Raw genomic sequence first — 14501 nt, forward strand, 5'->3', positions numbered from 1 at the left:
TCATATCTCCATTTTCATTTGACTATAATTGTTTAAGCGTCCTTTATCATAAAATATACCAAAATTTAATACATAACTGGTCTTCCAATTACTATTTCTAAAATCCTCCTCTAATACTAAATTCTTTTTTTTTAATTAATTTTTTATTTATTTTGTTACTTAAGCAACACATGCCCACACCAGTGGGAAAAGAAAAAATCAAAAAGTCAAAAACACAGAGAAGACAAAAAGAACAAAAAACAAGGCAGGGGGAAAAAAAGGAAAAACAAAAGAAGAAAAAAGAAAAAAAAACAGGCATATATTATAAAAAAGTATATCAGCTGGTTACAACATGTTTTGGTGCTTCTCTTCCATTAATTCATTGACCACTGACAGAAAAATGCTTTTCTTTTCCTAACTGTTTCCTGTAATAGTCTGTAGACCAAAGGAACCAATTTCAAAAAGGGCTGGGCTAGTATCTCTGCTGCTGTTTTGCATTTTTATTGAAATAGCAATGTTGTTTTTCTTCCTAGAAAAATGACGGTAGAGATTTCTGGCTTTAGGAAACCGTCTGTGGCTTTTTCCTGATTCGTTTCCCATAAACCAGGTAGGAAAGCTAGGAAGTTTTGCTTTGGCTTTGAAATATTAAGAGATCCTGTTGCTTCTGTGCTCTCTTTCTATCTCTCATTTTGGTAGCAATTCTATCTTTCCCTCCCTTTTCATGTGTGCAGAAAGCGAACAATGAATAAACTCACTGTATTGAGTGACAATGTACTGGCTTGGTTTTGGCTTAGCAAAGAATTACCCAAGAATTGTGGTTTGTAAGCCATGATCAGAGGTGGTATTCAGCAAGTCCTGGCCAGTTCTGGAGAACTGATAGCTGAAATTTTGAGTAGTTCGGAGAACCGGCAAATACCACCTCTGACTGGCCCCGCCCCCATCTATTCTCTGCCTCCGAGTCCCAACTGATCAGGAGGGAATGGGGATTTTTCAGTAACCTTCCCCTGGAGTGGGGAGGGAATGGAGATTTTAAGTATCCTTCCCCTGCCACGCCCTCCAAGCCATGTCCACCAAGCCATGTCCACCAAGCCATGGCCAAAGAACCAAAAAATTGGATCCCACCATTGGGCGTGATGTATGGCTACAGTCAGGTTTATGGCATGGCATGGGAGCCAAATTCCCAACCTGGAACATCCAGAAGCAAATCAAATTTCAGGTCATTTTTTTTGCAAGATATAAATTTGAAATGCGTGATGTGTTCTTTTTTAACCTGCTTTTCTCTCTATTTTTAATTTTTTTTTAATTCTTTAGAAATGTATTCTGTAAGCCGCCAGGAGTCCTTCGGGATTGGGCGTCATATAAATTCATTAAATTTGAATTTGAATTTGAAATGGGAACCTTTTACAGGGTACCTACATTGCTTAACAATGACCTTTCAACACCCCTTCCAACCAACAAGGAGCAGAAAGGTTTGATTACAGCTTCTCATCGGTGTTAAGAAGTCACCAAGGTAGCAATATCAATAGCACTTAAGACTTATATACCACTTCACGGTGCTTTACAGCCCTTTCTAAGCAGTTTACAGAATTAGCATGTTGCCCCCAACAATCTGGGCCCTCATTTTACCCACCTCGAAAGGATGGAAGGCTGAGTCAATCTTGCGCCTGGTGAGATTCGATCTGCCAAACTGCCGGCAGCCGGTGATCAGCAGAAGCAGCCTGCAGTACTGCACTCTAACCACTGTGCCACCACAGCAGGTAGCAGTCAAAGTCAATAATTCTTGATTTAAACTCTGGATGAAAAAAAAAGGCGACTTTCTTCTGGTTTAGTACCTCACATTAACCGAGCTGATAAAAAAAATATCCCTGGAGGTACAGATGGGTATTCTCTGAATGCTTTCAGGCACTTGGAATGCATTGCAGTGTTCTTTTTATTCTGCCTGCCCTATCTTGTTTGAATTGTGATTAGCTCAAGATTTATATCTATTTTGTTTTTTAAGGAAACCAGTCTTCCTGCGCATTTCTTCTCTTGTCACTTTTCCAGGTGTAGGAAGCACATCAGAAATGGAAACAAAGGAGAAAGGATCAGCCTTTCACCCTTTGTAAAGCAGCCAACCATTGCATGCCAGCTGGGTGGTATTCCTTTCCCCCAAGCCTTGTCCCTAAATCACAGACGGATGACTACCTAAAACCTCTACGGCATGGCAACCTTAGTACTCTGGCAGATGGCCAGGAGACTGACACATGTAAAAAGGGGGTGAGGCTTTGGCCAAGAGGGTGCAGCTCCCCTTTTTTTTAGGATTCCCTGTTCCATTCTCTTTTTCTGCCCTCCCACCCTCCACCCTCAGAGCAAGTTACCTAGCTCAGTGAGGCTCTAACTTTGCAGGGTTCCACCACAAAACCGCGTTCGACTAAAGCGCGCTCGACGAAACCGCGTAGCTGATGTCATCACAGCGCGACAACAGCGTGGAGAAAAAAGCACGCTGTAAACGCTAAACCTAAAATTAACCGCTAAACCTAAACCTAACCCCCCTAAACCTAATCCTAAACCTAACCCTTAACCTAACCCTAAACCTAACCCTTAACCTAATGCTAAACCTAATCCTAACCCTTAACCTAACCCTAAACCTAACCCTTAACATAACCCTAAACCTAACCCTAACCCTTAACCTAACCCTAACCCTAACCCTAACCCTAAACCTAACCCTTAACCTAACCCTAAACCTAACCCTAACCCTTAACATAACCCTAACCCTAACCCTTAACCTAACCCTAAACCTAACCCTAAACCTAACCCTAACCCTAACCCTAACCCTAAACCTTAACCTAACCCTAACCCTAACCCTAACCCTAAACCTAACCCTAACCCTAACCCTTAACCTAACCCTAACCCTAAACCTAACCCTAAACCTAACCCTTAACCTAACCCTAAACCTAACCCTTACCTTAACTTGAATCGACTTGCTTTCAAAGCACTATTTAAAGCGCCCTTCTTTCTCCGCGCTCGCTGTTGTTGCCCTGCTGATGACGTCAGCGACGCGGTTTAATCGGGCGCGCTTTAGTCGAGCGCGGTTTTGTCGTGCCACGACTTTGCAGTAGTTGGGCATTTTAGATGATTGGATCCGCCTCTCCGCTCCTCTTTCACAATATTTTAGGCTAGTGCTGATGTCTTTAGCTGTGTCTTCAGGCAGGCTCTTGCCTGCCGATGAATTTTAAAAAGGCACAAAGTAAAAAAAAATTCCATGAACATCTGTTTTCCAAGAACCTTGACAAGGATTGCTGAAGTTACACACGTTTCCGCATTTTGTTAAGAGCTCTTTGAACCTTGTCACCATGAAACCATCTCAATCCACTGTGTAGCTTTCCCAAGTTTTCAAAGGGATTCCGGGCTATGCTTTCTACTTGAAGAAAATTGCTTTCACACTTTGCTAAAGCTAATCAAAAATTCATTTTGCCACCCATCTAGTTTTGATTTATATTGGCATCCTGGGTACGTTTTCTCATCAGGAGATAATAGTAGTCTTTTTTCTTTCTTTCTTCAAATGATACATTCTTTTATGAAGTTTTTTCCCCACCTCCTTTGATAGTCATTGTTTTCCCAAAAGGAAAAAAAAAAAATAGCAATCTAAAAAGGGCAGGAAAATAATGATTACTACATTCATTTCCATCAGTAACATTATTAAAATAAAGTGCTATTAAAACTATGGGGCTTATGTGACCCCATTACAATGTGTCAGATAAAAATGCTTTTTTTCTGCAGTATTTCTCTGTGTCAAATTCTTTAATTTATCATCCCAGAAAACAACCATGATACGGTTCCACCACAAATGCGCGAACGACAAAAGCACGCCTGACTAAACCGCGGTGACAAAACTGCACCGACGAATGAGCGCTGAAGCACGCCGACAACAGCGCGCCGACAGAAGTGCGCTGTAACCCTAACCCTAAACCAAACCCTAAACCTAACCCTAAACCTAATCCTAAACCTAACCCTAAACCTAACCTTACCTTAACTTAAATCGCGCTTCTGTCGGCGCGCTGTTGTCGGTGCGCTTTTGACATCACGGTTTTAGCGCCGCGGTTTTGTCAGCGCGCTTTTGATGTTCGCGCATTTGTCGGGTCATGCCATGATACAAGTCAAGAATCCTCTAAGTTGAGTTTCCGCCATAGCCGCAGTAGGCTATTTCTATTGTCTTCTTCCAGAATTTCTCCAATTTCTCAGTCTAATCAATAACCTGGGATTTTCTAAAGATCTCACATCCAAGTACTAAAACAGGGGTGTCAAACCCATGTCATCATGGCATCACGTGACGCATTGGGACTTTTCCCCCTTCGCTAAACCTGGCGTGGGCATGGCCAGCACATGACGCATATGGCCCATGGGCCGGGAGTTTGACAGACCTGTACTAAAAGTTCTAGTCCTTGTTTTGTTGCCTTTTGGCAACAAAATTGCATTTATGCATTATTGATTCAAAAACACTTTGGCGGCCAGTTTTTCAACTGCATTATAACTTTGTTTTCAACTTTGTTCAGGTTCCAGGGCCACATTTGATTTTAGAGAGTTGTGTCCTCTGATACAGTAATTAAGTACTGTAGGTAATAGATGAGATCAGGAGAGACTCTAATTACATTTCCTTTTGTTGTTAGTTGCGAAGTTGTGTCCGGCCCATCGCGACCCCATGGACAACGTTCCCCCAGGCCTTCCTGTCCTCTAGAATCCTCAAGAGTCCATTTAAGCTCACGCCTACTGCTTCAGTGACTCCATCCAGCCACCTCATTCTTTGTCATCCCCTTCTTCTTTTGCCCTCCATCTTTCCCAGCATGAGGCTCTTCTCCAGTGAGTCCTTCCTTCTCATTAGATGGCCAAAGTATTTGAGTTTTATCTTCAGGATCTGGCCTTCCAAAGAGCAGTCAAGGTTGATCTCCTCTAGGACTGACCGGTTGGATCGCCTTGCAGTCCAAGGGACTCGCAGGAATCTTCTCCAGCACCAGAGTTCAAAGGCCTCAATTCTTTGGCGCTCAAGCCTTTCTTATGGTCCAATCTTCACAGCCACGCATTGCAACTGGAAAAAATATGTTATCTGATTAAAAATTAAATATAATGAATGTATTTACTCTACCAAAAATATTAAATATTTTCCATCTTCTGAGATGAAGCCCCTAGCCTCTATATTCTGCGAAGAGTAACATTGGCAGGATTCTCATGAGTTAACCATAGTTTGCTGATTAAGCCATATATATATAGGGCAATATGCTGACTCTGTAAACCGCTTAGAGAGGGCTGAAAGCCCTATGAAGCGGTATATAAGTCTAACTGCTATTGCTATTGCTACCTTGATATGTTACACCTCACATATTTCAAGTATTAGGCTCTGGACTATCAAATGCAAATTAGCCAAAAGAGCAAACGAAGCCACCTGCAGGTGGACGGCTGTTCACAGAGGTTGGGATCAGCCAGATCAAAGGAAGATTGGATAAATGGGTTGCATCTCATTTGAGCAAACAGAAATGGGGGTTGCTCCATCAGATAAATATCATCAGCTATCCCAGACTAAGCCAAAAGTTGAATTTACACCTTTACAACCATTAATGTTAAGTTTGATTGGGGTTGATAAACAATAGCTGATAGACGTAGTGCAGTATGTTCTTCAATCACGTGTGATTTAATCAAAGTTTAAAGTTTAATAACATTTATATGCCGCCCAATCCTTTAGGACTCCGGGCAGCTTACAATACAGAAATAAAAATAAAATAAAATAAAATACAGGGAAAAAGAAAAGATAAGATTTAAAAACAACACACCATACACTCCTTTCTAAATGGGGCTGGACCGTATTTTAGGGTCAACAGCCCCAGGCCTGCCGGAACATCCAGGTTTTAGTGGCTTTCCGGAAGGCCGAGAGAGTGGGAAGGGTCCGGATCTCTGCGGGGAGATCGTTCCACAGGGTCGGAGCAGCTACAGAGAAAGCCCTCCCCCGAGTAGTCGCCAATCGGCATTGCCCGGTTGACGGTACCCGAAGGAGGCCCAGCCTGTGAGATCTTATGGGTCGTTGGGAGGTATGTGGCAGGAGGCGGTCCTGCAGATATCCAGGTCCCAAGCTATGTAGGGCTTTAAATCAAGCAATGCTTAATCAAATTTTGATCATTAACAGAATGTTTGAGTTTGAGTTTATTTATATGCCGCCCTTTTCCCTGGGGGGACTCAGGGCGGCTTACAACTCGAAAAGGGAGGGGGGGGGAAACAAACATTTAACACATAGGACAATACATCATTAAAAAACACAACATTCGTACCATTCGGGTGGGTTACAGTCTTTAGCCCCAGGCCTGACGGGATAGCCAGATTTTGAGGGCTGTGCGGAAGGTCTGGAGGGTGGTGAGGGTACGAATCTCCACGGGGAGATCGTTCCATAGGGTCGGAGCTACCACCGAGAAGGCTCTCCTCCGCATGGAGGAGTATCATCCAAATGTATCATCCAAATTTAAGTTGCTTGAGCAACTGCAGCCTCCACGGTACTATTTTAAGATATTAGCCCTCTGGGTGGGAGACCTGGGCTTCCCAGAGAGTTAAAACATGACCTAACTGCATTTTCTCCTATCAGCCTACCAAAAACGTAGGAATTTTTTTTTTTTTTTAAAGCTTTATTTTAGCATTATGCAATCTATCTACTGTGCCTCCTCGGTGTGGCTTTCCCCCCTTCTTCTTAAGATGATCTTTTTTATATTCCAGATGAGCAAGAGGTCCATTTTGTTTTTAAACACAAGGTAAAAATGTGATTTTCGGCGCAAGCCCGCTGTGTTTACACCACCCGTTAAAGCGAGTCACTTAATTCATAAAAAAAAAAAAGGCCCAAATGCATTTGGGATCATAAATGGACAGAAAACTCCTCCCATCTCTCCGGGGAAAGCGCACACACCACCACACGCGCGCACACACAAATAACACAGAGAGACAGAAGAAAGAACTCGGCCCAAACGGAAACGCGCAGAGGTCAATGAAACGCCGTAGTAGCAGCAGTAGTAGCAACAGTAGCCGCTAGAAACTGCTCACAAAGCTCGTATTTCACAGCCTGCTCAGCGGAAGGATATTTCACTCTGTTTACCCTGAAACCGGCTCATTGAATGAGTGGAAAGGAGGAGGAGGGAGGGAGGGAGGAGGAGGAGCCTTCGAGGGGGTTGGCAGGCTGCTCTCCTGATTGACGCTTCCTTGGCTCAATGGGAAAAGCCGCTCGGCTCGGGCGGGCGGGCGTATTCTGCTGGCAGCCAGAGCGCTTCGCCGCGGTGAAGACCGGGCAGTCAGCCTGTGCGCGGTGTCCGTGTAAGCCTCGGAACCGCCGCCGCCGCCGCTGCTTCTGACCCCTGGAGTCGGGAGGCACGGCGAGCCGAAGAAAGACCCTTTAGCCACGTAAGTAGCTTGTTCGTACGTGGTGAAGGGAGACAATGCCTTGCTGAAAGGGATCGGCTCGGCCATCCTTTTCCTCTCCACTCTTACCTCTAGGAATAAAGAGCGGCGCCTGCAAGATTGCATTGAAGTGGCTGCATCGCCTCCCTCCTTTTCTCTGCATCTCAGGACTCTGGGGAGGGGGCTAAGAAGATCGCAGAGAGGGTGATTATTTCTTCTTCTTTCCCTGCAGCGCGTTCTTTCTCTCTCTCCTTTTTTTTTTTGGAGGGGGGTCCTTTGTGGTCTTTCCACCCCCCCCCCTTTTTTTTTTTGCTTGCATGTGCAGCAACTGCACTCGAACCCTCCGGGGGAGCAACGGAGAAAGACCGGACGTCTCCAGGCCGATGATGGAAAGCTAAAAGAGCCATCGGTTTCTCCTTGTCCTCGGTTGCACTCCCCCCCCCCCCGTCTGATCAAAGGAAGCCCCTGATCAACGTGACCCCATTCAAGCAGCTGCAGCTCTCTCTCTCTCTCTCTCCCGGAGCTTTGCGCACTTCGGGATCCTGGTTGAAAAGGATTTAGTTTGGGAAACGTTTTTTTTTTTCCTCCCCCTTCTTTTTCTTTCCGCCGAAAATCAGGAGGCTCGGTTCGAAGGAATCCGGATCGGATCAAAGTAGCAGCGGGCTTCCCCCCTCCCCCCCCGCACCGTTAAAAAAGGGGAGCTTCTCGGCCATCCGCCGAAGTTAAAATACTCCGCTGGTAATTTATTTATTTTTTTGTTTAATTTATTGATTTGTCTTTGGTGGCTTCTCTGAATAAGAGTCCTTTTCCACGAGGGGGTAAGAAGAAAAAAAAGAGAGGACCAGACGCGCCCTCTACAGTTTCAAGCAGGTTATTAAAAGAAAACCTATTGAAAAAGCCAGAAAGGAAAGAAAGAAAGAAAGAATCTCCTCGTTCAAATAATAAACCCGTGGGAAGTTTTCCACGCGAGCGACTGGGAATCGGAGGCTTGATATAAAACGAACCCCCCCCCCCCCCACCGGTCCTCTTCGAAACGCCTTTCCCAGATGTTTGGATTTTAAACCCCGCGGCGTTTCCTTGCGGGGTGGGTGGGGGAGAGGGGGCTCCGCTTTTGCTCAGTTCGCTACTTTGCGGGACTTGGCCGCTGTTTTGAGCTACGAAGATCGGCAACGTTCGAATCGAACGCGGCGGAGACGAACGTTCGGTTAACAAAGATCGGCAACGTTCGAATCGAACGCGGCGGAGACCAACGTTCGAATCGAACGTTCGATTGATCCCATTCATATTCTTGTGCTGTTTTGCGCTGGAAAAACCGGGACTGTTAGATCCTACAGAAACCTGCCACCGGAGCCCTCTTTCTTCTTTACAACACAGCAGCAAAAAGGCATTTTTTTTTAAAACCCCAAAGAATTGTGAGTGAGTGAGTGAGAGAAAGGAAAGAAATTGGGGAAGGGGATTTCCCGGGAGGGTTTCTTCTCCATCCCCATGAACATACAAAGGTCAACCCCAATCACGATAGCGCGGTATGGAAGACCTCGGAACAAAACTCAGGATTTCGACGAGCTCTCGTCTATAAGACAGACTGAAGCCAGCAGCCAGAGTTTCAGCCCCAACCTTGGCTCGCCGAGCCCGCCGGAGACGCCGAACTTGTCGCATTGCGTTTCCTGCATCGGGAAATACTTATTGCTGGAGCCTCTGGAAGGAGACCACATTTTCCGGGCCCTCCATCTGCACAGCGAGGAGGAGCTGCTTTGCAAGGTAAACTTTTCCTCCCTTCCCTTCCCCTCTTGCCTTTCTGCACCGAAAGCTCGCAGGCGCAGCGTGGCCTTTTCCCTGCGTCTAGCAAGTTTATTTTTAGAAGGGTACTCGAAGGAGTGTGTGTGTGTGTGCGTGTGCTTTGCCGGGGAAGGGAGCCTCCGGTTTAGGCGCTGGGTGCAATTTAATTAAACAAACAAAGCCTTGCATAATTAAACGGCTCTCGGCAACTTTGCAGACAATGGGCCACGTTTATAACGGTGGCCTAGAGCCAAAGCCGCGGGGGAGAGGAAAGACCGGGAAGGGGGGGGGGATGTTGGGTTTAAAAGCGGGATCCCTGGATACAGCGCTTTCCTATTTCCTTCCGATTTTTTGTTCTTAAACTTTGCACGATGCCCATTCTTCCTAGTCAAAGGATACTTCTCGGGGGGGGGGGGGGGCGAGGAATAAACCATATATATATTTAGCTGATGAGATCTAAATAGCTTGAAATAGATCTATACTAGTCTCCCTTTATTTATTTATCAGCACAATTAAACACACACACACATATATATATGCCAAGTTAATAATTGCAGGCCACTGGCACCTTCGTCTGCCTAAGGCTGCAAGCCTCCGTCTACTGTATGTGGGTATTTATTTGGGAACAAGCAGCGGATTCTCTTCCTAAACAAACAAACAAACAAAAAATCATCCGAAGGTTTGAGGCTGCATAGCTGATTTTTTTTTTAATCCGTTAACCCGGCCTTTATTTATTTATTTATTTATTTTTACCCAGGGGAGTTGTTTGCAAACACCATCCCCCCCCCCTCCCACCTTGGAGCAACCATTCAAAAAAAGCCTTGAAGAATTGCATTTTTAAGGCAAATAATGCCGCTTGCTGCGTGGCTGGCTCCCCATCCCAGCCGCTTTAGTTTCATTGTGAACTGGGGGGGGGGAGGGGGAGAGAGGAACCCCCCCCCTGTCTGTAGGGAAACTAGCACCCATTCACCACCGAGGCCATTCCGATTCCTTTGTTCCTGAAGTGCTGCGTACAGTATACACTATGCTCTTCCTGGCTGCTTTAATGCACAGCTTAATGCAATGTTTTTCTATGCCATTCGTCAGTTTTTTTTTAAACAGATGGCAAGTAAGAGAAAATGGTCATTTTGTACCTTTTCTATTTTAGCCCCCCCACCCTCCTCGCCCCCCCAATGCACAGTGAAGGTCTTTTGAAAGGATAAGTAAAGAGGTCTTGTAATCCTGAGGTTTCATTGATGGCTGGAAGCAAACAGGAGGCCCATTAACCTCCTAAAATAATTAAAAGTAGCTTTGTACAGTCCCGCTGACTGGTGGATGATTTCTATTTAGGCTTGTTACGTGGTGGGGAAAATTAAATTGCATTCTCTGGTTGCTTGTAAAGACTTGCTTTGCAGGGCAGAATAAATGCATTGGTCACTTGTGAATCACGGCCATTGGATGTTAATGAAAATTTAGTTTTTGGTATTTTATACGGTTGCTTATGTTACACTGTTAACACTGAGGATTTGACCTTGCCTGTTGTCTATTGCTGGAAAGGGGGCTATTTGTCTCTTGTTATTTAAAATGTGTTCATTGGCTTATTGAGAAAGAGAGAGATTAAAATATTCTTTGCATCTTGCAGAAAGAGCAGCTGATATCTCCAAGTGAGATGTTTACATGTGAACATACAAAAAGAGCTTGTATATTTCCACTGGAAATATTTAAGAAGTGGTTTTTTGGGGGGAGGGGGGAGTCTTCCTCTAATGCCTCTTGCAACCAGGAAGAAATCTCTCTTGTAACAAACATGTAGATTTCCCCCCCCTAAGAACTACTACTTTCAATCATGGTCATGATAAATACCTTAAGTTGGTTTTACAGTACGTTGACATTTACGAAGATTAAGTCCAAGTAAGTCCAAGTTAAGTTGGTTTGTCATACTAACGTAACCTTGGAGGATCCATTAAACATGCTTCATAATTAAAAGTTCAATGCCAGTGAAAGATAGTTGAATTGCAGTACTTTTGTAAATGTCTAATAATAACTGCATTCACATAGTTGCCCGCGTCCTTGTTTCTTCTAAATATGATTCCTGTGGCATATGTGGCTCCTCAGATAGCAATCTTAATTTCATCGGGCACTGTTACACTCTTGTATGAATGCTGCTTTCCTCCTCAGAGCTCAAAAGTAGTTAAGAATCAGGCATTCTGATCTGAATAATACAATTCAACTAGGGGGAAAAAAGCCTTTGAAAAGTCAGCCTGAAAGAGACAGTTTTGCATGGCGGAGGAAAGTGCTATTTAAAGAGCCTGCACCTTCTCCCTCTGCTTGAAAATTGATCTGATTTTTTCATGAAGATACAGTTGGGAGAATAGTCCTTCAGGGTTGAAGTCTACTGCATTCCCCCCCCCCTTCCACATTAAATAGTTGATATTTCATTCTGAGTAGACTTCATACAGGGTTATCAAAATCTACTTGCACTTCCTCTTCCTCAGGTAGAGCAATAGGGCAGTGATTAATCTGTCCAACTTTCTCATTTTGTCATAAAGCCCTACATGGCATCGGACCTGGGTACCTGAGAGACCGCCTCCTGCCGATTACCTCTCTCAGACCAATTAGATCGCACAGGTTAGGTCTCCTCCGGATTCCATCTGCCAGCCAATGTCGGCTGGCGACTCCCCGGGGGAGAGCCTTCTCTGTTGCAGCTCCGGCCCTCTGGAACGAGCTCCCTGTTGAGATCTGGACCCTTACTACCCTCCCGGCCTTCTGCAAAGCCACCAAGTCCTGGCTGTTCCAGCAGGCTGGGGGGGGGGGGGAGCTGAGAAGCATCTACCTCCACGGAAATTGTGAATGTTGGTTTTGTTTTTAATATGTTGTCTTTGTCTCGTTTCCCCCTTTCCCTTGTCTTTTGTGAGCCGCCCGGAGTCCTCCGGGAGTGGGCGGCATACAAGACAAATAAATAATAATAAATAATAATAATAATCCACGTTTCAAAAGATCTAGAGAGGGCAACACACATGGGGTGAAACACTTCATCGAATGCCAATGTTTTGCATTCAGTTCTCAGGAAACATTTTGCTAGAGTGTGATCAGACTGGCAAGTCTTTAATCGCGGGCTTGCTAACCTCGGAGCATGACCCACTAAATTAGGCAGTCTTATTTCTACATGCAAAGAAATGCAACAGGTGTGGTCCCATGTCGAGAGATGACAAAAATAGCTTTTGACATATGATAAGAACAAACTCACCTCCTTAGTCCTTCACTTAAAACAAAAGCCTACTTTTTTTTTAACTGTAACTTCTGCAGTAACAAACTAAATTCCATTTAAGCTTCAATTGGACAACCTGGTGTCTGGAGGGGCATTTTTAGTAATAATATTAACCTGTCTCTGTAACTTTTCTGACCTTCATTCCTAAGGGAAACAAGTGCGGGGAATTTTTCCCATAATGTTGGTGTTGACCTACTTGCAGGATTTCCATTATTTTCAATGAAGCTCTTTATGAATGTCTCAAGCATTCATCCATTCATTCATGATTGGTCAATTTATGTAACCTTTTAGTGTTGGTAGCACTTTCATTCATAAGTCATAAGGGATACGCTTGCTCTTAAAGAGATACTTGCCTAGAAGTGTCAGAAGTCTGAATTCTTGATTAAAACCAAATGTAGTCCAACCTAAAGGTAATCTATGCGTCCCTATCATTTGCTCAAGAAGAATTTATAGGTGCTTCTGTTCGTTTCCTTTTAATTGAAGGTGGCCTGAAAGTTGAATAAATGCATGCATCTCCTATTTGTAGTATGCAAGCTCTCACAAGGAAAGAGATTTTGAAACTTTTCTTATTCTCCTGTGTCTTTCAAATACATACCCCTAGACCTGAGCAACTCCATATCTCTCCCCATCTTTTAAAAGCAAAGGAAATACTGTTAGGAAGTTCCTGTCCCTCCTAGTTATAGATCAGTGTTTCTCAACCTTGGCCACTTGAAGATGTCCGGACTTCAACTCCCAGAATTCCCCAGCCAGCATTCGCTGGCTGGGGAATTCTGGGGATTGAAGTCCAGACATCTTCAAGTAGCCAAGGTTGAGAAACACTGGTATAGATCCTTTTGAGATTGCTCGTATAAAACCTTTGCCCATAATTAAGGCAACCGCATCAACTCAATCGTTAAAAGTTTGCACAAAATAGTGAACCAGAAACTGGTCCCTTACAGCTTGGGTTTACATAAGGAGCTAGATTAAAATGTGGTAGTCATGAATTTCTCACATGATTTCAGCCAAGGATTGACTGCCAAAGTATTTACAGAGATTATAATCTTGATAAAATTGTAGTTATAAATCAGTTTTGAGTTCACAAACACGCTAACACCAAACCATACAAATTGCAGCTTACTTGGCATTTGTCTAGAACACCATAAAAAGGAGTTATGGCTCAGCCTTGATGTCATTATGACTGAAGACCATCTGCTGGGAAGACTGATGGGCTTCCTTGTACAGTTGTTTTGGTCACTATGAGCACAGACTGCTGGATGAGATGGGCCAGGAGGCCAAATTGAGAGAGCACTGCTTACATCCTTGTCCCAAAGGTGCTTCTTCAAGGGGCAATTGGAAGAGATGTTTCACTTCTCATCCTAGAAGTGGCTGGATGGTGGGGAATGGAAGGATTGATACTCCTTGCAGACAACTGGTCATTTGCATCCTTTGAGAGGGTCATTGAAGCACTTGGAGGTTTGTCTGTGTCCTCAGGTTCACCTGAGTAGTGCAAAATGCGTGTGGAGCCTTTTTGGAACTGCTGAAGGCTCCACACCCATTTGCACTTCTTGGGTGACCCTGAGGACACAAATAAACACTCCAAGTGGCCACAGTGACTCTCTAAAAAGATGCAAATGACCAGCTGTCTGCAAGGAGTATACATGGAAATCCTTCCATTCCCCACCATCCAGCCAGAGCTGAAGAAGCTTCTGGGATGAGAAGGCCTGTGTCATCCCAGCTACTACACTGGGGCTGCCAGCACAGCTCTGCCAATAACACAGTGGGCTCTCCTGCATGAAACGGACCACTTTTCCTCCCTGATGGTTGGTGGAAAGAAACAGGGAGGTTATTATTCTTTTTTTTCCTTTCAGACTGTGGGTAAAACCATTTAGAGCTGCAGATCAGTAATTGGTATATTGGCTCCACTTTCCGACAAGAGACAGACAAGGCTAAAGGATGTCTGCATCCATATTGTCCCAATGGGTTTTTTTTATTACCAAGCTGAAGGGTTCCTGCCATGGCTTCTTAGTGATCCAGCTGTGCTATCCAAGATAAAGAGGGGAAAGATACTTCTCCTCCCCTTTCCCAATGTGGTAATAAGGACATAAAAACACATCTATGGAGA

At 44.4% G+C, this 14501-nt stretch overlaps 1 protein-coding gene across 1 annotated transcript in view; it reads left to right on the forward strand.

The window, feature by feature from the left end:
- Positions 1-7266: 7266 nt before the first annotated feature.
- The window catches only part of TRIB2 (tribbles pseudokinase 2), a 38016-nt gene continuing 30781 nt past the window's right edge, over positions 7267-14501 (forward strand). Inside the window, exon 1 of the mRNA XM_032214425.1 lies at positions 7267-9138. Coding sequence (XP_032070316.1) covers positions 8866-9138 — 273 coding nt within the window. The 5' untranslated portion in view covers positions 7267-8865. The remainder of the gene's footprint in view (positions 9139-14501) is intronic.

Source organism: Thamnophis elegans, chromosome 3, assembly GCF_009769535.1.
Source record: "Thamnophis elegans isolate rThaEle1 chromosome 3, rThaEle1.pri, whole genome shotgun sequence".
NCBI classification, from domain to species: domain Eukaryota; kingdom Metazoa; phylum Chordata; class Lepidosauria; order Squamata; family Colubridae; genus Thamnophis; species Thamnophis elegans.